The 27,009-nt window shown below is 60.0% G+C and overlaps 1 protein-coding gene across 6 annotated transcripts in view; it reads left to right on the top strand.

The window, feature by feature from the left end:
- Positions 1–26,579, top strand: part of KIF21B (kinesin family member 21B) — a 45,652-nt gene extending 19,073 nt beyond the window's left edge. Inside the window, exons 9-36 of one of the 6 annotated variants that reach the window (XM_012726927.1) lie at positions 424–613; positions 1,010–1,073; positions 1,163–1,375; positions 1,513–1,594; positions 2,011–2,128; positions 2,762–2,953; positions 4,418–4,617; positions 7,107–7,214; positions 7,681–7,749; positions 7,986–8,218; positions 8,369–8,516; positions 8,736–8,930; positions 9,020–9,121; positions 10,518–10,683; positions 10,874–10,925; positions 11,054–11,111; positions 11,816–12,021; positions 12,098–12,172; positions 13,468–13,581; positions 15,048–15,086; positions 16,943–17,079; positions 18,043–18,223; positions 19,867–20,031; positions 20,363–20,480; positions 21,098–21,268; positions 21,612–21,811; positions 22,222–22,414; positions 22,785–22,865. In XM_012726927.1, the coding sequence (XP_012582381.1) occupies positions 424–613; positions 1,010–1,073; positions 1,163–1,375; positions 1,513–1,594; positions 2,011–2,128; positions 2,762–2,953; positions 4,418–4,617; positions 7,107–7,214; positions 7,681–7,749; positions 7,986–8,218; positions 8,369–8,516; positions 8,736–8,930; positions 9,020–9,121; positions 10,518–10,683; positions 10,874–10,925; positions 11,054–11,111; positions 11,816–12,021; positions 12,098–12,172; positions 13,468–13,581; positions 15,048–15,086; positions 16,943–17,079; positions 18,043–18,223; positions 19,867–20,031; positions 20,363–20,480; positions 21,098–21,268; positions 21,612–21,811; positions 22,222–22,321 (3,696 nt within the window). In that variant the 3' untranslated portion in view covers positions 22,322–22,414; positions 22,785–22,865. Of the gene's footprint in view, positions 1–423; positions 614–1,009; positions 1,074–1,162; positions 1,376–1,512; positions 1,595–2,010; positions 2,129–2,761; positions 2,954–4,417; positions 4,618–7,106; positions 7,215–7,680; positions 7,750–7,985; positions 8,219–8,368; positions 8,517–8,735; positions 8,931–9,019; positions 9,122–10,517; positions 10,684–10,873; positions 10,926–11,053; positions 11,112–11,815; positions 12,022–12,097; positions 12,173–13,467; positions 13,582–15,047; positions 15,087–16,942; positions 17,080–18,042; positions 18,224–19,866; positions 20,032–20,362; positions 20,481–21,097; positions 21,269–21,611; positions 21,812–22,221; positions 22,415–22,784 lie in introns of all 6 variants that reach the window. The other 5 variants (XM_012726925.1, XM_004685469.2, XM_012726928.1 and 2 more) reach the window with 5 other exon arrangements.
- Positions 26,580–27,009: the final 430 nt, after the last annotated feature.

Here is a 27,009-nt window from a genome sequence, read left to right on the forward strand (position 1 = left end):
ATCAGGAAGCTTCTTTTTTTTCTCTTGAACAAAACGAAGACCTAACAACGAATGTACCAAGTTGGCAGGAGTGGCAGCGTGGCTGGAGTCCGTGACTCCATTAGCCCCTGTTCCCACCACTCCCTATTGTCTTACATGCCAACTAACTACTTATGCCACATGCCTGGGCCCCCTAAGGTTTTGACCCCTGGTTAGCACTTATGGAGGGCAAGCTTGTGGGAGGCCTGGAATGACTATCTACCCAGCCTGGGCTTTTTCGTTGTCCAGCAGAGCCACGTAAGGTTTCTGAGAACTGGGGAATGAGCTGTGTGTTGGAAAAGCTGGGGCCCTAATGTCATGTGAAGGGAAAGGCGTGGCAGGGTGGAGTACTGCCACCCCTTCTCTGCCTGGGACCTGATGGCTCTGGTCCACCCCTCCTGCCAGGGCAAGCGGGTGATTGGGGAGGACGGCTCTGAAGGCTACAGTGACCTGTTCCGGGAGAACGCCATGCTGCAGAAGGAGAACGGGGCGCTGCGCCTGAGGGTGAAGGCCATGCAGGAGGCCATTGACGCCATCAACAGCCGCGTCACCCACCTCATGAGCCAGGAGGCCAACCTGCTCCTGGCCAAGGCCGGTGAGTTGGGGTGCACCAGCAGGAGCACAGGAAATGCTATGCATTTCCCACACCTTTCTCAGCACCCTGCCCAAAACCTGACGGCATTCCCGTACACACACGGAGAAGCACCATGAAAACACATCGCTTTTTCTTTCTTGTATTAGAGGCCCTCTGTGATGTCTGTGGTCCCCCTTGTTCACTTAGCGTTATGCCTCAGAGATGAAACATTTGTAGCCCCGTAGTTCTTCACACCTCACAGCCTTCCACACCCGTGCTCGTCTCCACTGCGAAGTGCAGGTCTTTCCTGGCTAGAGTTTTTGCAAGGGGGCCCTGCGCTAGCCCACGCAGACCTAGATCTCCAGACTTCCACCGAGGGTCCTTGCTGTTAACGTTTATTGCTCCTCCTCCCGCCAGGCGATGGCAACGAGGCCATTGGCGCGCTGATCCAGAATTACATCCGGGAGATTGAGGAACTGCGGTAAGTGACGCCCAGCTTTGGGGGAACGCTGAGGGGCTGGGCTAGGCCTGTGGGGTTCACTTGGCCCCGCCCGCTCGCCCGTCACACAGGACGAAACTCCTGGAGAGCGAGGCCATGAACGAGTCTCTGCGCCGAAGCCTCTCTCGGGCCTCGGCGCGGAGCCCATACTCTTTGGGGGCGTCTGCGCCGGGCTTCGGGGGCAGCCCAGCCAGCTCCATAGAGGACGCGAGCGAGGTGATCCGCAAGGCCAAACAGGACCTGGAGCGGCTCAAGAAGAAAGAGGTCAGGCAGCGGAGAAAGAGGTGAGGCAGGCCACTCCTCGGAGAGCCCGAGGCGCCCCCAGGAGGGCTGCCCCCCCAGGGACCAGTCCTACCCCCCCACCCAGATGCTCACCCCAGAGGTGGCCCCCTGACCTGCCCTACCCTTCGCTCCTGGGCAGCCCAGAGAAGGAGGCCTTCAAAAAGAGGGCGAAGCTCCAACAGGAGAATAGCGAGGAGACGGATGAGAACGAGGCTGAGGAGGTGAGGTGCCCCGTACCCCCACCGCAAGCTCATCCCTCCTGTCGCAGCAAGGCGGGGCCATCACATCCTGGTGCAGGGTGGGGGAGTCTCAGGTCTGCACCCTGTGTCCTGGTGCCCCCTGAGTCAGCCTGCGTGGTGTGGCGGGCTCCAGCCTACCTCTCCCACCTCACCCCAAAACCTCGCCCCAAATGGGTGATGCCTGCCGGCAGGGAGGCCCTCCCAGAGGGCCCTGCCCAGGCCGCTGGGAGAGGGGCCTTCTCCCTGTAGGGGCAAAGGCACAAGAGCCCAGTTCCCACCCTACAGACCTACCTAGAAGCTTCCAGACACGCTTCTTTTCTGGGCCCCCTCTCCTGAGGCCAGCACCCCCGAGCGAGGAGGGGGTAGCTGGCCCACTCCTAACGGAGCTTGGTGCCCAGGAGGAGGAAGAGCGAGAGGAGAGTGGCTGTGAGGAGGAGGAAGGGCGTGAGGACGAAGACGAGGACTCGGGCAGCGAGGAGAGCCTGGTGGACTCGGACTCAGACCCTGAGGAGAAGGGTGCGCTGGGGCTAGGGTGGCCGGGGTGGTCCCAGCGGGGCGCTCAGAGAAGGGGGTGGCCAGGACCTGGCCCTGCCCACCGGAAACCAACAGCACACCCAAGAGGTGCTAAGCATGGCCGCAGACCTTCGTGAGCGCTCTGAGTGCTGGGCACTGTGCAAGCCCCACCCTCGTCATACCTGGCTCTCCCAGCCCTCACTGCTCTCCCGTCATGGTGACAGACCCTTGTTTCTGGCACCCCGAAGAACAAGCTCAGGGAGGCTTTGTGCCTTTCCCAGTATGGTTCATGCGGAAGGGGAACATTGGTCTGGCTGGTGTCAAAGCCCCCTCCTCTAAATGGGGAGCCCCCTCTTCTAAGCAGGGGATACCTGCTCTGTGCCGCCATCTCTTCCCCACAGCCCTACAAGGCACCTCAGTCCTTCTAGGCAGGGGTCCCCTCACCTGGAAGTTGGCTTCAGGGCACAGCAGGGGGGCCCAGCTTGCATTTTGGGGACCGGTCTTTAAACGTATCACCCATCTGGGATTTAGCATTCTTTAGTGGTGGGGACTGACTGGTCATGGCTGACCCAGGGAAGGCCCAAACTTGCCTCACCCCCCACCCCCAGCCCTGAGTCAGACCTGTCTGCTCCCCAGAGGTGAACTTCCAGGCAGACTTGGCCGACCTGACGTGCGAGATCGAGATCAAGCAGAAGCTGATTGACGAGCTGGAGAACAGTCAGCGCCGGCTGCAGACCCTCAAGCACCAGTATGAGGAGAAGCTGATCCTGCTGCAGAACAAGATCCGAGACACCCAGCTGGAGCGGGACCGCGTGCTCCAAAACCTCAGTGAGGCCCGCGCCGCCCCCAGGCCCTGCCCAGCAGCTGCCCTTTGCAGGCTGACCAGCTCTTCCGGGCGAGACCCATAGTCTCAGCCCTAGGCCCAGTGCGCCATCTTAAATTCATTAATCTTCTCATTGAGTTATTGTCCTGTTACACATCTGAGTGCGTTGGGGTTTCCTTTTGACTCTGTTCACCAATCTGCTTCGTGATCACCCTGTCTTCCTCACACTGTTCCTCAGCCCACTCATTCAGTTATTCATGGTCTCATTCAGCAAGCTTTTGTTGAATCTGTCTAGCAGAGTAGACATCATCCTGGGTGCTAGAGGTATTGGAGTGAGGAGTCCCTGTTCGCGGAGTGTCCATCCTTGTGGGGACAGGCGTGAAGGAGTAAGCTGAACCTGTGCCGTGCCAGACAGTGGTGAGCATTTTAGAGGAAACACAGCAGGGAAGGAGGATGGCGGTGGGCTGGAGTTTTAAAATGGCCGTGGAAGCCCTCGCTGAGAAGGTAACATTTGAGCAAAGCCTTAAAGCAGGGGAGATAGCGCTGGACAGGATGAATGAAGGGACAAGCACTGAAGGCAGAAGGAACAGAGGAGGCGAGAGCCCTGGCATGTTGGCGGCTGGGCCAGGCAGCTGGAGCACAAGGTGCAAAGAAGGGGAAGAGAATGGTGGGGCTGGGGCATGCTGGTCACTGCAAGGACAAGACCTTATGCTGGAGAGCCGTGGGAAGGGCTGGAGTTCTGAGAGCACTTTTAGGTAATCAGTGATGCTGTCTGGGGGGGGGAGGGGAGGAGGGTGCTGGAAGTGGAAGCTGGAGGCCAGCTAGGAGATTGCTCCCAAGATCCTGGTGCAAGATGATAGGGTAGGAGTTGAGGAAATAGTGGTGGGATTCTGGGCATATTTTGAAGGGTTTGTTGACTGATTTGGGTGCATTCTTGTGAGTGCAAGAAAGGGGAGCTTTCTCCAGGGTGGGCTTATGGCAGGATGATGGTGACAGTCCCTGGAATGGGGGGTGGGGGAGCTGTGGGAGGGGTGTGGAGCTTGAGAGTTGGGTTTGTGCCAATCCATTCGGATGTCTGTTCTGTAGCAGTTCAGGTAGGAAAGGTCATGGGCAGGCAACGAGGCTATTCCTCCCACACACAACACTGCATCCTCTCTCCCTTCCCCAGACCCCACCCTGGCCTCCACGTATGGCTCACGACGCAGCCAGCACTGGTGGCTCAGGCCCCTCCTGGGAAGCTGATGACCAAGCCTCAGAGATCTCAAGATGACATCCCCTTGGGGGGACTGGGGCATGCCGGGAGGGGCTCGTTTCATCCCCTCGTTAGATGAAGAAACAAGGCAGAGGGGGTGTGGCTTGTTCAGGGTCCCGCCATGAGATATTCAGGAGCCCAGGGTCGCTGCCCTGTCTGGACCCCAGCCAAGAGAAGCCCCTGGGGACGTGGCCTTGATCACCCCTTGTGCCCTCAGGCACCATGGAGTGCTACACAGAGGAGAAGGCCAACAAGATCAAGGCAGACTATGAGAAGAGGCTTCGCGAGATGAACCGGGACCTGCAGAAGCTGCAGGCCGCCCAAAAGGAGCACGCACGTCTGCTCAAGAACCAGTCGCGCTATGAGAGGGAGCTAAAGAAGCTGCAGGCCGAGGTGGCTGAGATGAAGAAGGCCAAGGTAGGCGCGTGGGTGAGGAGCAGGCTGAGGGGTCGCTGTGGGTGTCTGAAGCTGCTTATGGGTAACAAGTAATCATTGCTGTCATTGCGGATAAGCTGGGCCCTCACTATTGCCTATGTGACCCTGGCCAGGTCCTGGACACTGTCCAATGTGAGTCACCTTTCCCAGCCCCAGGGCCAGTGATCAGAGCAATCAGAGCCCCCAGCATGGGGGCTGACTCAGTGCTGCCCCCTCTGGTGGGAAGACCCATTACATTTGCCTGTAGTCTGAACCGAGGTTGTTCTTGAGGTCTCAATTGTGCCCCCTTTGCCGCTAATAACAACAACATTAGCACTGTGGTTAAGTCAGGCTAGTCACCTCACACGCTGGGTCCTATTCAATCCTAGAAGAACTTCATCAAAGAAGCCCTGTTGTCTGTTATTCCCATTTTGTGTGGGGCGGGGGAAACAAGGCTCAGAGAAGTCAGTTTCAGTTACCAAGAGGTAGTGCTGGGATTTGAGCTCGGGTCTGATTTCCCAAGCTGGGGTGCGTGCTGTGTGGAGCAGTACCCTTCTTTTTACTTCTTAGTCATCACTCAGAGTACTCTAGTCCCTGGGGCCTGGGGTGCCCCCAAGGTTCTGTCTTCAGGTTTCAGCTCTTCCGCCTGTGGTGTCTGGGTATGTTTCCGTTCCTACCTCGGGCCCAGCAACTCCATGCTCCCTTTAAGTTCCCTCTCCCCTGGGCCTTCCTGGGACTGCACAGGAGTGCCCCAGCCCTTACGCCTTGCTTACCCCACTCTCTGAGGCCCTGGGCCTGGACCCCCTCACAGAGCCTTGCTGGGCTGCCAGCAGCCCAGCAAGTACCAGACAATTGACCTTGGGAACCAGAACCCCCATGTGTGAGGCTGATGGGGTGTGTGAATGTAGGCCCTTGCGCACCGTGTGCAGGGAGCAGAGGCCTTGCATGACTGTGATGCAGGTTCCTGGGGCGGCCTCTCAGCAACAGTCAGCCTCAGCCCCCTCTCGTGGGCAGGCTCTTTGTCTGAGCCTGAGCCATAGGCCCAGGGACTCCATCAGCCTGAGCTGGATGGAGAGAGGCCCCGACATGCCGTGTTCGGAACGGTCCGTCATGGGCAAGCTGCAGGAGCCCGTCTTCCCTCCAGCCTTCCCGCAGGCTGTTGAGACAGCTACAGAGCTCCTAGGATGAAGCCCAAGGGACTTAGATCACAAGTGCCCACAGATCACTGAACTCCTGGCGCCCCCTGGCAGTGTAGCAGGGAGGCACTGGGCCTGAAGTTCCCCCGGTAAAGCGGCAGCTGCCCGTCTGGGGCCTGCATGTGCAGGAGTGTGGGGCAGCTCCCGCCACAGCTCTGGGCAGTCCTGTCTGCATCCTCACCCTGTGACTCCCTGGGGGATCCCTGCCTGAGGCTTCGCAGGGTGGCACCTCCATCCTGGTCCTAATGGGGGTGACCCTAGTGTAGAACCTCACGAAGGAAGATTCTTCTAGTGCTCTGAGCCCTGCAAAAGTGACATGAGGCCCAGGACTGCCTTGAATCCACTCAGCGGCCCCGTGCGTGTTCCTGTGAATCAAGTGCAGTGCTGGGGCCCCTCACTCGGGTGCCCAGCCCTGCCCGTCGAACCACGCTCTTCTGATCCCAGCTAGAGCTGGAGAATACCTGGGGCCACCCGGGAGACATTCGCTTGATTTCTGTTGAAAGAATCAAGTGGCAGTTTCTAGCCTGGCACTGAGAGCCAGGGTCTGGGGAGGGTGCTGGAAGTGGAAGCTGGAGGCCAGCTAGGAGATTGCTCCCAAGATCCTGGTGCAAGATGATAGGGTAGGAGGTGAGGAAAGAGTGGTGGGATTCTGGGCATATTTTGAAGGGTTTGTTGACTGATTTGGGTGCATTCTTGTGAGTGCAAGAAAGGGGAGCTTTCTCCAGGGTGGGCTTATGGCAGGATGATGGTGACACCACCGTTGAGCTGCCGGGACCCCAGGGACTCACAGAACTGACCTGGGTGGGTCCCACAGTCCTCAGGGGCTCGGAGAACATGGGACCAGGGACACTGCCGTCTTTAGATCTGCAGAGCGGTCTGTGCCCTCACCTTGGTCTTTGGTTCCAGAACTTGAGGAGAACACTTTGGACCCCAAACTCCCAGCAGCTGCAGGCCCTTCTCTTCTCTCGAGCCTTACCCTAACAGAGGCTCCGGGGAAGGATCCCCTGGGCGGTTCCTTGCCTGTGGCCGCTCAGGCTGAGCCTGGGATGGTTGGACTCAGGCCGTGGCGTTAGGGCACCAGGGCCGTCACAGCAGGGCAGTGTAGCCAGGTTGGCCCTGCATACAGCGGGGCTGGCAGCGAGGCCGCGGGGCCTGGCGATGGGGCAGCTTCCCCTCTTCGGGACGGCGTAGGCTCCTGGCTGGCTGCCCTGCTCGCGCCCTGAGAGCCAGCTGCTCCCTGGAGGGTGTGGGCTCGCTCTGCCCAGCCCTGCCTCACCCCAACGCCTCCGATGCCAGGTCGCCCTCATGAAGCAGATGCGGGAGGAGCAGCAGCGGCGGCGGCTGGTGGAGACCAAGCGGAACCGGGAGATCGCTCAGCTCAAGAAGGAGCATCGGCGACAGGAGGTGAGGGGCGGTTCTCGAGGCTCCCCCGAACCTTCAGCGCACAGCCCCCAGCTCCCCTGTGTGCCTGGCTCTCCCAACCAGGCGAGCTTCAGTCCTGCCGCCCCGTGTGGTAATGGGAAAGAGGGGCCTCTCCGCGCATCTAGTCTGTTCAGAGCAGGGACTCCAGGCCCAGTGTCACCAGCCAGTCAGACCCAGAAAGCTGCAGCCTCTGATCCTTCAGAGAAGCCCCAGTAGGGCCCAACCCCTCATTCACCCTTGGGGGGAGAAGAGGCCAGGGGATCACTGTCATGGAGACATGGGGCTGCCCTGTGACCTCTGGGAATGGAGCAGAAGTTGGGGCCTCTTGTGTCAATAAGCATGGGCTACCTGGGAGTCACCCTGAGATTCCGCTTCCACCCTCAGAGTGCAGCCCACCCTCATCCCTAGCCCCTGTGTAACTGTGGGCCTGCCCCTCCTCTCACCCCAGTTTCAGATCCGAGCTCTGGAGTCCCAGAAACGGCAGCAGGAAATGGTCCTGAGGAGGAAAACCCAGGAGGTGAGCAAGGCCTCCCGCAGCTGGCCCCAGGGCCCGCCTCCTGCCAGAGGGGGAGGAACATGGCGGGCAGGGAGCGGTCTGGCCCGCCACCTGATTCCTGTGTGTGAGGCCTGTTTTAGGGCCTTTCTCAGACTGGGGTGACCAGCTCTGGTCCCCAACACCTAGGCTCTTCATAGGAATAGCTTTTGTGTTCATGCCAACTCGGGTCCCTCGGCCCTTCTTCTCCTGACCCCCAGGTTTCTGCACTGAGGCGCCTGGCCAAACCCATGTCTGAGCGGGTAGCAGGGAGGGTAGGACCGAAGCCCCCCATGATGGATTCGGGGGCTGAGGTGTCAGCCAGCACCACCTCGTCTGAGGCCGAATCGGGGGCCCGCTCCGTCTCCAGCATTGTGCGCCAGTGGAACCGCAAGATCAACCACTTCTTGGGGGACCACCCCACACCCACTGTTAATGGCACCCGTCCTGCTAGGTGAGCAGGCCTGTGGGGGTGGAGAGGCCGGGGAAAGGCGAGCTCTGGGGAAGTGTGGTCCTGTGCTGGCTGCCACGGCTGGTTGGGAGCCCCATGGAGCCGCAGGGGTTGAGAGGGGTCACCCCAACTGCCTTTGCCTCTGTCTCCCAGAAAGAAGTTCCAGAAGAAGGGGGCCAGCCAGAGCTTCAGTAAGGCTGCTCGGCTCAAGTGGCAGTCGCTGGAGCGGCGCATCATCGACATTGTCATGCAGAGGATGACCATTGTCAACCTGGAGGCCGACATGGAGCGGCTCATCAAGGTGGGCCCCGCCCTGGGAGTCTGGGGGGCCCAGGCTGCCCTGCCCTCTGTCCGCTCCTCCTCCTGCCCACCTGCCCTTCTGATTTCCGTCACTCTTTGGACCTCTTTGTCCCCCTCCCCTTGCTCTGGATTCCAGAGGTGCTGGGAGGCCCCAGCGGCCGGGCCTGTCTGGGGAGAGAGCTGTGGGCAGCAGCCTCAGTTCTGGCCTCTGTCCCCCCAGAAAAGGGAGGAGCTGTTCCTCCTGCAGGAGGCGCTGCGGAGGAAGCGGGAGCGGCTACAGGCGGAGAGCCCAGAGGAGGAAAAGGGACTGCAGGAGCTGGCCGAGGAGATTGAGGTGCTGGCCGCCAACATCGACTACATCAACGACAGCATCACAGACTGCCAGGCCACCATCGTGCAGCTGGAGGAGACCAAGGTGCCCACCGGGCGGGCTGGAGTGGGAGGGACGTGTGCAGGGTTGGGGGCAGCCCCAGGTGACCAGGGGTCTCTGCCTCCTGGTCCCAGGAGGAGCTGGACTCCACAGACACGTCGGTGGTCATCAGCTCCTGTTCTCTGGCCGAAGCTCGCCTGCTGCTGGACAACTTCCTCAAGGCGTCCATCGACAAGGTGGGCACCCGCTGCGTCCTGTGCCAGTGGGCGTGGGCGCCTGCGTGATCAGGCCTGGCTCCCCTGACCTGCGTCACGGACAGGCTGGGACAAGCTGCTTCTCCTCCTGCCTCAGATTCCGAGGCTGTTAAAGCCCAGGTGATGACAATGCCAGACTCGTGGCTGGTTACGTGGCTTTAACGAGGTGACACCCCAGGGGCTTGGCGGGGTGCCCCGTGCGCAGCAGGGCGTCTTGGAGAGCATCCTGCATGGCTGGCTGGAATCCAGGAGGCTGGGGGAGAGTGTGTATATGGATGTTGGGGCGCCCGGAATGTTACACCGGACGTTGGGTGCCTCTTCGCCTGTCCTGGGCTCCTCTCCTCTGACCAGAGAGCTGGCTGGACAGTGAGCCTCTCCCCATGGGGCCTTGGTCTTTGGGGATGCACCCCACATGGTGTGGGTATGTGTAGTTCTAGCAGGAGGTGGGTGCCCTCTGTGACCTGTGATCCCCTCACCCTGCCCCATGCTCTCAGCTCTGCGTCAGGCCTTTGGGGGGAGAGTGAGTCTGTGAGGGCTGCTGGGACAGCCACAGGCTGGAGGCTTTGGTCAAAGCTGCAGTTTTCCTCACAGTGCTCGAGGCTGGACGCCCCCGCAGGGCTGGTGTCTCTGGTTTCTCTGGTCGCTCCTTGGCTGTAGCGCCATCCTCCACCTGTGTCTCTACAGGGTCCCCCCTCTGTGCTTCTGCATCCTGGCTTCCTCTCCTCACGTGGTTGCCAGTCACACTGGCTCCTGACCCCACTTGCAAGGCCCCGTTTTGATAAAAGTCCCCTTTAGAGTCCTGTCTGCAACACAGTCACATTCTGAGGTTCTGAGAGTCAGAGCTCCAACATAGAACTTTGTGGGCACTTGATTTGGCCCCAAGCAAGGCGATGTCCTGCCCTCCCTGGTGGCGCAATGGGTTAGAAAGCAGCACTGCAAGCTGGCCACACAAGTGGCTTCAGTTCGATCCCGCCTGCCTCGGAACTAACCCACATGGCACAGCAGACTTCTCCTGACCCGCCCGCTGCTCCCCTCAGCAGTGTACTTCATCGATCAGTCAGTTCTGCTTCCCACTCTGTCTCTGGTGACTCCTTTCACCGCCCCTGCACCTCTGGCCTGTACCCCAGTTCTGTATGCACAAGTTAATCTTTAAAAACAAAGTTAGCAACAAGGCGGTAAGGTGACTCCCATTAACATGTATATGTAAATTAAGTCAAGGTGCATCTCAGGTCATGACAGGTCCAGGATGATGTCTGGGAGTTATTGGGGGGGCTCTCCAAGGTGCCTTGTTGGGAGCAAGTGGTATGAGGGCAGCGAAGGGGGTGCCTGCAGCCCGCGCTGGGAAGGGGTAACCCCAGGCCTTGCTCCCGGCTTTCAGGGGCTGCAGGTGGCCCAGAAGGAGGCCCAGATCCGGCTGCTGGAGGGGCGGCTGAGGCAGACAGACATAGCGGGATCCTCCCAGAATCACCTGCTCCTGGACGCCCTGCGTGAGAAGGCCGAGGCGCACCCCGAGCTGCAGGCCCTCATCTACAACGTGCAGCAGGGTATGAGGCTGTGGGCTCAGGAACTCCCATTGCTCCCAGGCTCTGAGCCCCAGGAAGGCCACCGCCTCCCTTGAACCCTGCCCCCAAAACCCCAATCTGGTCCCAGGAGTGAGATGTGGGAAGAGGCCACCCCCCTCTCTGTCCTCACTCTGCTGGGGCCTCTCAACCCGCACACTCCTCCCTCCCACAGAGAATGGCTATGCCAGCACGGACGAGGAGATCTCAGAGTTCTCCGAGGGGAGGTGAGTGTCCAAGTTGGGAGTGAGAGGCTGGCCTCAGGGTTGAATCAGGATTTGGGGGCTCCTTGGGACCCCGCTGAATTCCACAGCCTAATTTCTCAGAATCCTGTCTCCTTCTGCTGCTTCTTTAGCTTCTCCCAGTCATTCACCATGAAAGGCTCCAGCAGCCATGATGATTTCAAGTTCAAGGTGAGCCCCCCGCTTGCAGCAAGGTGGTTGCAGCAGTAGGTTGCAGCAGGGTGGGCCTCTCCCAGTTGGTCTGGCCTTGCTGTGGCTACCCCAGCCCTCACCCCCAGCCTCCATGCCGTATTGCCTCCAGCTGGAATACAGGTGTCAGTAAGGATCGCAGCTGGATTTAGGGGGTGCCCAGAGGTGTTAACTGTACAACCCCACTTTATCGAAGTGAGTGAAAGGTGGACGTAGCTGAGTCTCGGGCTGTTGACATTTTCATGCCTCTCCCCCAGCCAAACCCGCCTATGATGCTGAGTCAGACTAGTCTAGATGGCCGGTCTAGGTCTCGGGGCCTTTTGCATGCCGAATGTTGACTCAGCAGCAGGGAGTCAGCAGTGAGGAGAGCTGTGTCTGCATTCAAGGATCGGTGTCAGGCTGAGCCAAGAAATAGAACTTATGTGGGGAGGGCAGCAGCTTGGGAGCTGGGTACAGTGAACCGTGCATACTTTGTGGGTAAACGGATGCCCTGGGCTCCCTGTGCTTGCATGGCCCAGATAAAGGCAGTAAAGGCATTCTACTGCTTAGGGTGCTAGGAGCCTGGAAGCAGGGTTTCCAGGGATGTCTGCCTGGCCCTTCCATCAGCTCCTCAGCCTTTGGTCTGGGGCACCATGTCCTTCCTGAGAAGGACATGCCGTTCATCCACCCTGGCCTTCCCTTCCCAGGGGGAGCCAAAGCTGTCTGCCCAAATGAAGGCTGTGTCAGCCGAGTGCCTGGGGCCCCCGCTGGATATCTCCACCAAGAACATTACCAAGTCCCTGGCCTCCCTCGTGGAGATCAAAGAGGACGCCGTGGGCTTCTCCGTGCGAGACCCCTACTACCGGGACAAGGTCTCACGCACCATCAGCCTGCCCACCCGAGGGAGCACCTTGTAAGGAAGGGAGCCAGGCGCCGGGTGAGGGTGGGAGACAGTCTGGGCTGGGCCTCACCGGACCCTTCTGTTCCAGCCCCCGGCAGTCTCGAGGCTCGGAGACGTCCCCTCTGACCCGGAGGAAGTCATATGACCGAGGGCAGCCCATCAGGTGAGAGCATGTTCTGGAACCTGCACCAGAGGTGCTGCTGGTCTAGCCCCTGGGGCGTGACCCCTGTGGTGTCCCTCTGCAGGTCACCGGGCCCCTTTCTCAGCTTCTCCTGAGCACCCCTTCCCTACCCTGTCAGGTGGGGACTCAGGAAACACAGTCTCCATCAGCTCCTTGAGCTGGGAGGCCAAGCCCGCTGCCCAGAACGTGCGGCTGACGTTACTCCCGTCCCCCAGGCCTGCAGTGGCTTGGGTCGGTCACAGTGCTGATAGCTTCTGCCCCTTTTCATGACCATGCATCCTGGGGAGGCTCTCGGCCTCTTTAAATTCTGGTCATGGGAGAATATCCAGGTTTAAACAGAAACCAGAGAGGTGATGGCCTCTCAGGGCTGGGCCCCACGGAGACCCCGGCGGCATCTGGCCCAGGCGCTGGATTTTCAGAGAGGCTTAGTGGTGTTCCTCAGGGCACTTCACCTGTGAGCTGAGAGCACACCGCTGAGTCACAGACTGGGGAGTTAGGCCCATCACACAGTGACACGCCAGGCCATACTTAAAGACATTTCCAGAGAGAAGGGTCTTGGGGTGTCAGATCCTGGTGGTGTGGTAGGTCGTCACGTTCCCTGGAGAAGCGGCCGATTCTCACTGGAAGTAGTTCTGTTCTGGGAAGTCACTGCAGACATCGACTTCATGAACACTGGACCCTCACTCCTGGGGGTACAGATAGGCTCCTGGGGGTGTCAGCTGATTAACACATAACCTTGTTTTGTGTGTGCTTCTGTTTAAAGCCACCCTACTGAATGTGTATTGCTGATCACTAACACTCATTAACATTGACCTCTCGGTCAGCAACACCGAATGCACATCTAAAGTGACCTCCAGGAGGCTTCTTCGGTCAGAAGCGCTATACCTGGGCGCTACTTCACCAGTGAAATCAACAATACAATGACAAAGGTGTTGCGTTAAGTGGACCATGGGAGGGATGCTTGTTTATAGTTTGGGAGCTGAAGCAAAAGCTCTGATTGCCCTCAGCTGGGAACATGCTCATTTTCCCATTGCTCTCCCGTCTGCAAATGACCGCAGCGGCATTGCCAGTACCATGTGGGGTCACGGGTACACGACATGAGTAGACGAATTCCCAGATGCAGAATCCGCAGGTGGAGGGTTTAAGAACCGCCTCTGGGGGCTTACGCCAGGTTTGGGCTGTCAAGTCACGGCCCTCGGGCTTAAGCCAGAGACACAGGGGCCTGGGCCCGCCTGGGGTGTGGTCACTCACCTCCTGCTCTCATGCCCACTCACCAGGTCCACAGACGTGGGATTCACGCCCCCCTCGTCCCCTCCCACTCGGCCCCGTAACGACCGCAACGTCTTCTCTCGTCTCACCAGCAATCAGAGCGCAGGGTCGGCGCTGGACAAGTAAGAGCCAGAGCAGGCCAGGGGCACCGACGATGGGAGAGTTGGCGGGGGACTTGGGCAGCCAGGCCCACCCTGACCATACTGTTCTGAGCCCTCTAGGGAGGAGGCTGGATGCCCGTCTCCTGGTCTCTGCCCTGCTCCTGCAGTCCCCTCCGTGGGCCCTTCCCTCTGAGTAGGGGGCAGGAACAAGCCTCAGGAGAGGGTTAGGAGCAGCCCAGTGGGGGTGACCCTGCAGTCAGGTGCCCGGGAGGCCTCTCCAGGCTGGCCCCTTGAGCCCTCAGCTGATTCTCTCGCTTCCTGGATTCTGCTCTGAAGCTCCCTCCCTGTACCCACCCCTCGCCCCCCGCTGTGAGGGCCGTGCACAGGCCGGCTCTGGGGTGGGCAGCAGCCGGCTCTGGGGTGGGCAGCAGCCGTGCATGGAGAAGGCACTCTGCTGGCACCCTGCTTCCCCATACGGGGTCTCACTCGAACTCTCGACCAGTGTGAGAATGTCTTCCTCTCTTTCTTAAGAGGGAGTGAGGCCAAAGAGGGGCCAGAGGCCACTCACTCAGACCGGCGGAGCTGGATGGGGCTTCTGACGTACCTGTGCTTTTGCTACCAGCGGGACTCTGGCTTGGGAAAGAGGGTGGATGCCGTCTCTCTGTGCTCCCGTGTGCTCCCTCACTGCGGACCCCAGCCTGGCCATTTCCACCTTGTTACAAACCCAGAAGGCTCCCTTCTGGGCTCCCCAGAAGCCTCTCTGCCACGAAGGAGGATGTGTTCCCAGCCCTACGCCCAGTGCCTGCCGGCCGTCTCTCCCCACAGAAATGCCCTTTCCTGGGTTAAAAGCCTGCCCCTGCCCCAAACCTACATTGTCTCTGACTCCCACCAGCGGTGTGGTGTCCCAAACATGGCCTACGCCACCCAGGGTGCCCCCACCCCTGTACCTTTTCGATAGGCAGTTCCCTGTCTCAGAAGCTTTGGGGTCAGGTTCTGGCCACGCCAGCCGGGAGTTCTTCCAGCCCATCCACTAGCTCAGGGCCAGCTCCTGGGCACGCCCTGTGGGCTAGCTGGCACAGAGGGCTTGCAAACCGAGCCACCAAGGAATTGCTCCAAGTGTTTACCCCGGGGAGGGGCCGGGGCCGGGCCGGCACCTTCCTCCCCCCCGGTGTCATAGGGCAGCTCGGGAGCATGGAGCTGGCCACCAGCCAGAAGCCATCCCCCTGGACTATGGGGTGCTGCTCCCCCAAGCCCCCACCTCTTAGCCGAGGGGCCCCTGGTGGCCTGCTGTAGGGGGCGCCCCCAGCTTCCAGGCAGCCTGCCCCCACTCTCCCTCAGTGCCCTCATTCCTCTACCTCTCTCCGCTCCCTTGAAGAGAATAACCCGCCCTCTGACCTCCCCGTGCTGCTGCTGCTACTGCCTCTGCCGCTCCTCCGTATGCGTTTTCCTCTCTCCCCCTAATCCAGCTAATTTTCTACCCTCCCCAGGTCTGATGACAGCGACTCCTCTTTGTCGGAGGTCCTGAGGTACACACAGACGCTCTCGCGTGTGCTCCCCAGCTCACTCTGTCTCTGTCTCTACCTCTCGCTGCACCGCCTCCCGCCTGTGCCCCTGTGCCCTCAGCATGCGGCCCACCTCCCCTCCCTGCCCTCTGGTCCTGTGGCTCTCCTGAGACACCCTCCTGCCCCTGGTTCCTCCCTGTCAGGGTTTCCGCATGGCCTCCACCACGCCCGGCGGCCCGTCTGGAGCTGGGGCTTGGGGGGTTTGGGGGGGCAGTGGCTGCTCATCACGGCTCTGTTCTCTTCTCCCGTCACCGTCTCCGGGCAGGGAGGGCGGCACATGGGAGCCTAGGAGTGGGGCGCCTGGGTGGAGCCCGAGCCCCACGGAAGGCCTGGCACCCGTCGGATGGTGGTCCCTGGAGGCCGCTGCTGGCTGTGCCCAGCATCGTGTTGCCGGCCCAGCTTGTCCACTGGGGGGCAACTTGGGCCTTGGTCCGCGGAGGGCACCGACACCTCCTTCCAGGGTGAGGAGTGCGAAGCCGCCCCTCCCCCAGCGGCCAGTCTCCCAGCCAGGCCAGCTGTCCCCACAGCGAGGAGCCTGAGCCCCCTTGAGCTCAGGGCTCCTCCAACCTCCCAGCATGCCCGCAGCCCCCCACACCTGCCAAACTGGGTAGGGGTACTCTGCAAACCCCAGGGCGGGAGGTGCTGCCGCCCAGACACCAGCCAGCCAGCCCAGCAGCCGTTCGCGAGGGTGCCCGTCCTTCCGCCATGCTTGCCTCTGTGGTCCTGGGCTTCTTCCCAGCCGCATCCCTGGGCCCGTGTCAAAGCAGGAGCCTTGGGGGGCTGCTCCCGCATGTGGCCCCTGGCTGGCAGCTGGAGCTGTCGGGTCACCAGCCTCACGGGTGGGCCTGGCTGAGCCCGGAGGGCTGTGAGCGGCGCTCTGGGCGGGACACCGGCCACGTCAGCACCCTTGGCCCTTCGTCCCTGTGAGAACAGCATGTTCTCTGGAAAAGAACTGGCCGTGTCTTCAGACCTGCACACACTCAGCAGGGCCGCCTCATTCTAAGCGTCCTCACGGGGAGCACAGATGTCCTCAGGGAAGCTGCTGTGTCTGGCTCACTCAGCACAGGCCTGTCCTCTCCCAGAACCTTCCTAGAAGAAGGGGGTATATTCCAGGCCTCATTCCCCGCTGGACCCCAGACTCCCTTCACCTGGAGCTGAGCTGGGGTTACCTATAGCAGTTCCACCTCTTGTAAATGGCAGACACGGGTCTGACCATGTGGTACAAATGGGGCTCATGGGTAGGAGGCTGTGTGGATGTATGTATGTGTGTGTGTGTGCATATGTGTCTCACTTGGAGCTGCCAGCCCCAGAGGATAGATGGGTGGACTGGACTGGTTGCTGCGGGGAAACAGCCCGAGCATCCTTCACCCCACCTGGGGTCTCTAGAGCTGCACGGAGAAATCGTGGAAGCTGCAGGAGGCAACTAGCCCTTGGGCCTCCGTCCTACCCAGCTGAACCTGAGGGCGTCTGCATCTAGGGGTCTGGGTCAAGCGGTCATGGGTGGGATTGCCCCTTGGCAGGACTCACGTCTGCTCCTCTCAGCAGTGCCTGGCACAGGTCTTGCTCCCCAGAGGTGCTCGGGGGCAGGGGGGGGGGGGGGGGGGAACTGGCAGATTGCTATCCAAGGCAGGTCTTTCTCGTCTGCACGGCCTGTTCACACCCTCGGACCTTGGTGGAGCTTGGTGGGAGTCTCTGGAGTCTCCTTCATTCATCCATCCCTAGTCCTCTCTACCTGCCCTCTCACCTGTGTGCCTCCCGCAGCCTGGCCACGGGCCCCCAGGCTGACACATGTGCTTCCTCTCTCCCTCTCTCCCGGGAAGGGGCATCATCTCCCCGGTTGGTGGAGCCAAGGGTGCGAGGACGGCCCCACTGCAGTGCGTCTCCGTGGCCGAGGGCCACACCAAGCCCATTCTCTGCCTGGACGCCACAGACGAGCTGCTCTTCACAGGGTCTAAAGGTGAGAGGGACCCAGACTGGCCAGTGGGGCTGGGGTCTCCCACCAGCAGCTTCCTTTACCAGCGTGGTCTGTGACCAAGCTGCGCCCGGGAGTCGAAGGTGTGGGGTGGCTTCGCTCACTGCCATCCTGGTCCCACCTCGGTTCCGAGCTCTGTCCCTGGGTGCCCCAGCTTTGCCATGCCTCCCAGGTGACCTGTGGCTCTGCCTAGCACTTCCTTCCAAATCTCCTGCTTCTCAGTTGTCCTCTCACCCCTGGCCACACTGCCCTCAGGCCACTGGCACCTAAGCACCTCAGTGGTAGCCACATCAGGGCCCCACAAAATCAGTTACTCGATTACAACAAAGTCAGAAGAATTTCACCAGTAGAAAGAAGGGGTGTGTGTGTGTGTGTAATAGACACTAATACAAAAAGAATACATACGTACACACGTACACGTGTGTCTACATACATATACACTGTGATCGCGCATCGCTTCACAATGAGGATGCATTCTAAGACGCGTTGTCAGGTGTTGTCTTTGTATGGAGTGTTACATTCACACACACACCTGGTGCATCATACAGGTGCTTAGCCCGATGTCAGCCAAATCCTCATGGACTTCGCCTGACAGCAGGAAGGCATAATCACTCCGTCATGAATGACAAAGGCCCTATTTCTCCCTTCAGATTGACTTTCCTTTTGTTCAGTAATTTTGTGTGCAATTAACAGGTGTGGGAACAGGCACCCAAGCTGCAGAATTCCGTCTTAGGCGGGGACACCCTGTTTGTGCTCACAGAGCTACTGGGAGCCCCAGCCTGAACTCCCCCGATGCCTGTACCCAGTGTCTGCATGCACAAACGGCCTGTCCTTGTCCACTCAGACCAGGCACCTTCCTCTAGAGCTCTCTGACCACCTTTGCAGCCCGTCGGGTGTGTGTGCATTGCAGGCTGTGACTGCTGCCTTTTCTCCCCTCGGGGCTCTCAGATCGCAGCTGTAAGATGTGGAACTTGGTCACGGGGCAGGAGATCGCAGCTCTGAAGGGCCACCCCAATAACGTGGTCTCCATCAAGTACTGCAGCCACTCGGGGCTCGTGTTCTCCGTGTCCACCTCCTACATCAAGGTGTGGGACATCCGGGACTCAGCCAAGTGCATTCGGACCCTCACGTAGGTACTCCCCCGCCTGGCTCACGGTGGGGGGCTGAGTGCCAGTCCCAGGCTGGTGACCCAGCCCTGTCTGGCTACCTGGGCACAAAGACGCTTACAGGCTGGGGGTTTGGCCGAGGGGCTGGTGAGATCCCAGTTTGGGGAATGGTGTCTAGCAGTGGTAGTTTGGGCAAATATTTACTTGCTTGCGTTCCTTGTCCCAAGCCCCCAGTGTGATGGGTGTAGCCCAGTGGGTCCAAAAGAGAGCAGGGCCACGAAAGGCCAAAGGTGGCAGCAGTCACCTCCACAATGAGCCACCAGAGGGACCCCGACCCCTGAGTCAGACCATCCTAGCAGACACAGGCAAGATGGAGACCCCTTGAAGTTGCTTCTCAGCACAAGTCACACATATCCTTACGTTTACATTGTGAAACTGCCATCTAGTGTCAGTGTGATCCTTAAAAAAGAGGAAACAGGCTCTCCCTGGTGGCACAACGGGTTAAAGCACAGCACTGTGAAGCTATCTGCAGCCACGCAGCACAAGTTCAATCCCCGGCCAGGGGGCTGACCCACATGGCGCGGCAGACCCCTCTTGACCCGCCCACACACTGCTCCCCTCTGCAGTGTATTTCAGTTGCTCAGTCTGTTCTGCTCCCCAGTCTGATGAATCCTCTCACCACCCCCACACCTCTGGCCATACCTCTACCCCACTTCTGTAAGCATAAATAAATCTTTTTTTTTTTTTAAATTTATTTATTTATTCATACAGAACTGGGATACAGGCCAGAGATGCGGAGGGTGAGAGGATTCACCAGGGACAGAGTGGGGAGCAGAACAGGCAGATGGATGAAGTACACTGCTGAGGAGAGCAGTGGGCGGGTCAGGAGAGGTCTGCCACGCCATGTGGATCTCCCCCGGGGCAGGTGGGGATCGAACTCATGCATGGGGAATTGACTTAAGCTTCTTAGTGCTGTGCTTTAACCCGCTGCGCCACCAGGGAGGGCCCCATAAATAAATCTTTAAAAAAAAAAAAAAGCAATAGGATTTTTGGGGCACAGGACGTTTTTGCGATACTGATGTTCTTATCCCTTTGTCGAGCCCACCGGATGCACCAGCCTCGGAATGAGCCCTAACGCCAGCTGGACTCGGCTGATGATGTAACAGAGTGGCTTCCCACTCTGTCACATCATCAAACATGCCCCTCCCCATGAGAGGGGTCTGTACGTGTGGAGATTGGGGTGTATGGGGAGTCTCCATACCTCCCTCTCAATTTTTCCATGAACCTAAAAAATCCAAGTCTTTACAAAATAAAACAAAGCCAAAATAAAGAATAAATAGAACAGATGTTATCACTCTTCTTATAGAGGAAGAACGGGGCCGAGAACTGAGGTGCTCTCCTCAAGGCCAGGTTTTAGCCCCGTCTCCGGGCTTAGCCTCCCCATCTCCCAGCGCCCCTGCCCAGACAGGTCAGGTGCAGGAACCTGTCTCCTCCCACCCCTGACCCCACCTCATTGCATCAGAAATCTCCAGGAGGTGCTGTTGCTCCCCTCTGTCAGTCAGGGGAGGCTTCCTGGAAGAAGTGGGTCACCTGGCAGAGATTCGATTGATTCGGTGGCCCTGGAGGAGGCACTGCTTTACCTGGCCTTGCTCCTCCTCGCCGGCAGGTCCTCAGGCCAGGTGATCTCAGGGGACGCCTGTGCGGCGACGTCCACCCGGGCCATCACCAGTGCTCAGGGGGAGCACCAGATCAACCAAATTGCCCTGAGCCCTTCGGGCACCATGCTGTACGCCGCTTCGGGCAACGCCGTCCGCATCTGGGAGCTCAGCAGGTCAGTGAGATGCCCAGGGGGCAGAGGGAGGGCCTGGGGTCACCAAGAGAGGGCATCGGCGCCCACTTGGGGTGACCCACAAGGCCGACACCCTCAGTTCCTCTGTTCCCCGTGCTGTTGGACTTGTGCCTCCTCCTGCAAGGTACAGCACCCATGTCCTCCGAGAGCCCTGGACACTGGGCCACTTATGTCCCTGTTCTTGCTCAGCTTTGAGGGAGGGAGGGAGCGCGCCCTGCCAGGCGTCTTTGTGATGTGACAAGCTCCCCCCCACCCCACCCCCCACCCCGGCTTCCCCTGATCCACCTGCCCCGTGTGCCTCTCCCCACTCCAGGTTCCTGCCCGTCGGCAAGCTGACCGGCCACATTGGCCCCGTGATGTGCCTGACGGTCACCCAGACGGCTGGCCAGCACGACCTGGTGGTGACCGGCTCCAAGGACCACTATGTCAAGGTATCTAGCCCAGCCCAGCTCCAGCTTATGAAAAATAACAAGACTTCTAGGCATTTCTATGCAGAGCCTGGAGAAGCAAGAAGCTGAGTGCAGAAAGTAATGATGTGATTGTAAATGGTGAAAAATTAGAAACCACCTAAATATCTAAAAGTAGAAAAACGGAATTAAGTTAGGGATGCTCCCTTGGCTGGATGCAATGTGTCTGTGCACTCTGAAGACAAAGGGTGGAAAGGGCACTCATTTTATTTGCCTTCTGACCACGTCACTGAAAGCGTTGAAGCTGGACAGCAGCGTTTACAGAAGAAGGAAGGAGTGGGTGGTGGGGTGAATGCTTGCACTTCACATGCAAGTACTGTTCTCGTTAATGTATTAGGCAATAATGGGGATCTAGAGGGAGCCCACACCCCCACATCTCGCCTTCCTCGGAGCAGCCTCCTGTTGGCTGTGGAGTCAGTGGTCTCCCCACACACCCAGCCTTCTCCTGTTCGGGCACTGGGGGTTGGGGGGGGGCAAGACAGGAGCCTGCTGAGCCCCAGGGCTGCAGCCCTGCAGGAGCGCCCCCTTTGGGCCGGGCCTGGGCGCTTCGGTGCTGTATCCAGGCACCCCTTCCTCCGCAGATGTTCGAACTGGGAGAGTGCGTCGCCGGCACTATCGGCCCCACGCACAACTTTGAGCCCCCGCACTACGACGGCATCGAGTGCCTCGCCATCCAAGGAGACGTCCTGTTTAGCGGCTCCCGAGATAATGGCATCAAGAAGTGGGACCTGGAGCAGCAGGAGCTCATCCAGGTGCAGTGGGGTAGGAGAGAGCGTGGGCCAGGGAGGGGGTTTCCAGCCAAAGCAGGGCCTTGGGGGCCCGGGGCCATAGCTCCCCAAACTTGCTCATTCGTCACCCTCATCCCCTCTGGGCACTGCACCTTTCCCTCTGACCTCTCTGAAGGCTGAAGGGCTCTCTGGGGGTGCAGGGTCTTGGGATGAACCCGCAAGGGGAATCCCGGCAGCCCCCAGCATGGGCCAGTCTGGCCTGGTTCCTGGGCACCAGAGGCAGGAGGCACCAGCGGGCAGCCATTCTGTCTGTGGGGTCTCCTCCCGCGGCTCCCTCCCTCTTCTCACTGGCCTGCTCGTCCTGCAGCAAATCCCCAACGCGCACAAGGACTGGGTGTGCGCCCTGGCCTTTGTCCCGGGCCGCCCCATGCTGCTGAGCGCCTGCCGCGCGGGCGTCATCAAGGTCTGGAATGTGGACAACTTCACGCCCATCGGCGAGATCAAGGGCCATGACAGCCCCATCAACGCCATCTGCACCAATGCCAAGCACATCTTTACCGCCTCCAGGTGGGTGCTGGGCACAGACGTCTGCTCTGCTCCCCAGCCACTGGTGTGGGCGGGGCCGGCTGGGGAGGCTCAGGGCCCCTGCAGCTGTGCCAGTGTTCACATGGAGCACCCGTCAGGGCCAGGGCAGGAGGAAGGTGCTGGGCCCTGGGAACAACTTGCCCTCTGTCTCCAAGCACTTCCTGCCTCTCACAGCAGTCTCCACCCTGCTGTCCAGCTGCCCGAGACCACAGCGCAGCACCAGCCCCCCACCTCCTCCACCCCGCCCTCCAGCCCCAGGTCCACCCTGGCCAGGGACTGCCCAGCCCTCTGGAGCGACTCCACTGGGTCTCTTTTTCCTCTTGTTCCGACCATGTTCCCTCTCCTCCCTCTCCTTCCTCCCGCCTCTCCTCTGCTCGCCTCTTCGCCCACAGTGACTGCCGGGTAAAGCTGTGGAATTACGTCCCTGGACTCACCCCCTGCCTTCCTCGCCGAGTCCTGGCCATAAAGGGCCGCGCCACCACCCTGCCCTGACCCTCCTCGCCACCCCTCTCCCCCCTCCTCTCTCATTCTCCCCCTCTCTCCTTTTCCCTCTTTCTCCACTTCGATCTGAGCTGCTTCTTGACGGTATGAGATTATTTTACCCCTCTCCCTTCATAGCCTGCCTGGCCCAGCGAGCTGCCCTGCCTGCCCTCTGGCTCCTATCCTCGTCCAAGCATGCACAGTGGGGCAGCCCCACAGGAGAGGGGTGCCGGGTCGCAGGGAGAGGGGACCCAGCCGTGCAAGGAGAGAAACCCTGATCAGGGCCCTTTGGGTGCGCAGGTCCTCTCCCGCTACCCAGCACCCCACCCCTGCTGTCTACCCTTGTCCGAAGCAATGCCTGCCCCTCAGCCCAAGGCCATGTGGGGAGCTTGGGGTCTTTGGGCTCTCCTTCGCTTTTGGGGTCGCCAGTCAGGCTCCCTAGGACTGATGTGTCCCTCTCTGTCCTCCACCCCAGTGACCTGACAGTGAAGTTCTGGAGTGCACGGCGGTTACCCGGTGGCCCACCCTAGGAGTGAGGGCAGAGGATGGCCCAAACCCTCGCCAGCGCCCGGATAGCACTGAAAGGAAACCCTGGGGGCAGGGCGAGTCCTCTCCCCGCTCTCCTCCCCTTGACTTGTGATGGGAGATTGTCCCCCGGCCCCTCCCTGGCCTCGTGGGGAGAGAGAAAGAGGTTGGGGAGGAAATTAAGCTGTGAAGCCAAGGGTATGTCCCCTCTCATTTCTCTTCCCACAACCCTTTGGCCTACCCCAACTGGCCACGTTTTCTCTAGCTGAGCTGGCCATACCCTTCCTCGAAGCCGCTGGTCCAGCAGAGGGGCCCTGGTGGGGAGGTAGCAGCCCCAGCCCCGCCTGCCCCTCTGGTGCCTGGCCCCCAGGCCTCCCCCTTGTGCCACCCCCCCCCCCCCAGCCCAGCCTCTGGAACCCCTGCACCTGCCTCTGAGCCCAAAAAATGAGTCCTCAGGTAACCACGGAAACCAGGTGTAGGCAACGGCCCCACAGCCATCCCCACCAGATCCCAGCAGTTCCCCGGGACCCCTTTCTGATGGGGCCAAGGTGGGCTGCTAGGGAGATTCCTCTGGGGAGGTGTTCAGAAATACGTCAGTTATTTATTTTTTTTATTTTTATTATTTTTATTTTTGCTGTTGCCTCCTGGAAACTGACTTGAAGTTTCTTCCCACATGTTCTCTCCCTTGGCTCTTGGGGGCCAGGAATCCCAGAGGGAATCCATCGTCCCCGCCCTCTGGGGCCCCCTCCTCTGCTTGCAGAGGAGGAAAGTGCCCCCCTATACATTCTGCAGCTTGGCCTGTCCCGGCCCCCAGGGACATGTAGCGCCCCTGACCTCTAGGCCGCCTGAGCTTCAGTGCCTTCCTCCATCCCAGGGCCTGGTGCCCACGCGGGCAGCCTTACACCAGCCATGCCCACGGCACCGCTTGTGTCTTCTCCCTGCACTGTCTCATCCCCACTGCCCTGGAGGGCGGCGGAGTTCCACCGCACACCCCAGGGCCCGGGAGCCCACCCCAGGGTTCTGCATGGGCCCCGTAGGAAGCAGCTCAGAAAACTGTCTGCTAGGAGGCAGCCTGGATGGGGAGGCCCCCACCACTCCATGTGCCCAAACTTCACCCTGACACACAGGGAGTCCCTCGAGCGTCTTTCTCTCTGGTTATTCAGGAGACATTTTTCAAGCCTTAAAATCGGCATAGAGCAGGGCCCTTCCTTCTGGGAGACTGATGGCCAAGAGGGTATTCTTTAAGTTCTTTCTTGGGGCTGCAGGCAGCAGCTCCAGGGACGCCCTGAATGGGTGTTGGGGCAAGTCTGATTTATAGGAGTGGGCCTCTGGGGCCTCCAGCCCTCAGTCCCAACCTTCCATGCTGTTTTCCATTGCTGACTGGTCTTGTGCTTCGTGGCCTGCCTGGGAGCCAGGAACTCCAGCTACGTGCAGAGGACACCGGGACTTTTGGACCTTCTGCTCTATGTTTCTGCCCTTGGCGCCTCTTCCTTGTGGCCAAGACATTCCTGTCAGCAATGTGAGATCCCGGTGAGAGGCAGCTGCTGCCGAGGCCTGAGCGCAGCCCCCCTCGGCGGCTGCCCCTGATGCAGAGAAGGCTTCCTGCGCCGAGGGGCCCCCGCTGAACGTGGTGCTGAAGGACACACCCTTGCCGGCTGGTCACCTGGAGCCCAGGTCCGTGACGTGGACTGACCGTCCTCCTGCACACCCATCCTGGGGTGCCAGCCACTCTCCAGCCACTGAGCAGCCAGCACAAGTCCTTCCCTGCCCTCCCTTCCCACCGAACAGAAAAAGCTCCACCCTGTGACCTGTGAGAAAGAACCCCCTGCATGACTGTTTACAAACTGTAGAAACACAAGACTGTGCATCCCAGGGACCGGGCCGCCGGCCTGGCGTGACCGCAGGGTGGCGAGGCCTGTTCCTGCATGGATGTCATGTCCAGGCCTGCGAGAGGTGCTCACGTCGCCCAGCTCTGCTGTTCTGGCAGGCCTGCTACCTCAGGGCGGGCCGGCTCTGCTGTCCTGGCAAGTATCACTGACTCTAAACTTGAAGCCCTTCGGGAGTCCCCGAGCCCCTCCGAGCTTTGGAGGCTCTGCCCACCCTTTCAGGGATGTCCAAGGTCACAGTTAGGGGCAGGCCCCTAACTCCACTCGCTGCACACGCCCTCTAAATGTTGGAAGCACAAGATGGTGGTGGTTTGAGCACACTGGCAAGGTCGCGGCAGGTCATCAGGGCCACCGCCCTGCTTTGGGGTCTGAGATCAGACTGAGCTTGTGCACATTTGGGGGTCCTGCCCTCCTCAGACCAGGCCTTGGCCCATGGCTTGTCCTGATTCTGGGACACACAGTACTTAACTCTTCTGTGCCCTTCCAAAAACGGGAGGCTGGGCTGCTTCTGCATGCCATGGGCCTGGGAAGAGTCACCTCTCCAGACCCCCTCACCCCAAATCTTGAAAAGCCTGAGTCCAGGCTGGGGCCAACCCTACTGAGCCTAAAGAGTCTGGACCCACATTCCCTGTGTCCCGGGCCAAGCCCTTGTGAATGCTTCTGAAACTGACTGGTTCCCTGGAGAGAAAGTGTCTTCCTCCCCATGGCGCTCAGGCCTTCCCCTCACTGGCCTGTGTCCAGCTCTGCCCTCAGTATTGACCAGTTCAGTGTTTGCTGGGTGACCAGCTCCCTGGGGCAGCCAGAATTCCCAGGGTGGGGCAGCTAGGGCTGCCTTTGGAGGTTGCAAGGAAGAAGTGAAGGCTCAGGCTCAGGCTCAGGCTCAGGCTCAGGCTGGCGCACCCAAGCCTTTGAGGTGGGCAGGGTGCCAGCTTCAGGCCCTCCGGAAGGGACCCCTGAGGACCTGAGAGTGTCTCCCTACCCTCACCATAGCTTTAGCCTAGGACACCTCCCTCCTTCCAGCCCACTGCCCTGGCCTACCCAGGACTGCCTGCTGCTTGGGCTGGGGGCGATTCTAAGCACAAACCACTGTAGGGAAGACTTCCCAGCCACGTGAGATGGGGGGGACGTGGGCAAGTGGGTGCCACTATCCTCTCTGTCACATGATCTGTCCTGACTTAGGGCCTCCTCTTGCGCCATTTGGATGGATGTGGGCCCCTGGGGTATGCCACCCCTGCCCAAGCCGGTTGTGTTCACCGTGGCTTGTGGGGGCAGAGCCTGCCCTGTAGGGGGGTGAGAGTTCCTTCCCAGGATGGCCCACGCCCATGGTGTCTGTCCCTTACCATCCCAAACAGGAAATGCCTGCCACTCACTGAGCTTGGCCAGCCTCCAGTCCAGGCTCAGGAGCCAGGCTTGGCCAGTGCCCCCCACAGGCCTCGTGGGCCTGGCCTGCCTCTCCTGGTGTCCAGATCCTTCGGGCCCTCTCACGCGCAGCAACAGAATACAGGGAAGTTATGTACCTTCCATTCTGGTTCTGTGCCTCTTCCCCACCTATCCCTGGCACTCAGATGAGTGTCCCGCCCCCACCCCACGCCAGGCCAGTCCGTTTAAACCCACGTCCAAGGGCCTTGCAGAGCCGAGGGGCAGAGAACAGCTCTGAGGGAATGGGGCTGCCTGCCCACCAGCTCTCCCCTGCCCTCCGCTCCGAGTCTAGCACAACGTGTATATATGTTTTGTATCTCTGCCAATGACTGTACATAGTGTATGAAAGTTATTTAAGCCTCATGCTGTACATTTACGTTGCTAGACTGGGTGTGCGTGTGTGCTAAGAAGTTGTCATAAATAAAACCCAAATGACCATTGTCTCTCGTGGCCCCAGGCTGGTGGCCCTCCCTGGGGAGGGGTTGGCATTGGGCTTGGCCGGCTGATGAGAGCTTCCGGGTGCTGAGCTGGGGACGGATTCAATTAGGAGACAGCGGTGAGCGTCGCGTTCTCTCAGGACAGGTGCAGTGGATGAAAGAAATTGCCAGGCCCCTGTCGCCCGGCAGAAGGCAGCCATGTGAGAGGCCGGTCCTTTCTGAGGAGCACACTCAGGCCGCCGTGGAGCCTGGAGGCCTCTGGGGTCACCTCTATCTTCAGCAGCAGCCGAGGCCACATTGAAAGCTGCACTTTGAGATTTTCATATGATGAAAATGACAGGGTCTCTGTTTCCCAAATCTAAAACAAGTAACTTTGTCACCTGCACAGTCCCTGCCACTCAGCCAGTAGCTGCTTTCAGTGACCGCCAGGGAG

Source organism: Condylura cristata, unplaced genomic scaffold (assembly GCF_000260355.1).
Source record: "Condylura cristata isolate star-nosed mole 26May11 unplaced genomic scaffold, ConCri1.0 scaffold00018, whole genome shotgun sequence".
In the NCBI taxonomy this organism is placed as follows: domain Eukaryota; kingdom Metazoa; phylum Chordata; class Mammalia; order Eulipotyphla; family Talpidae; genus Condylura; species Condylura cristata.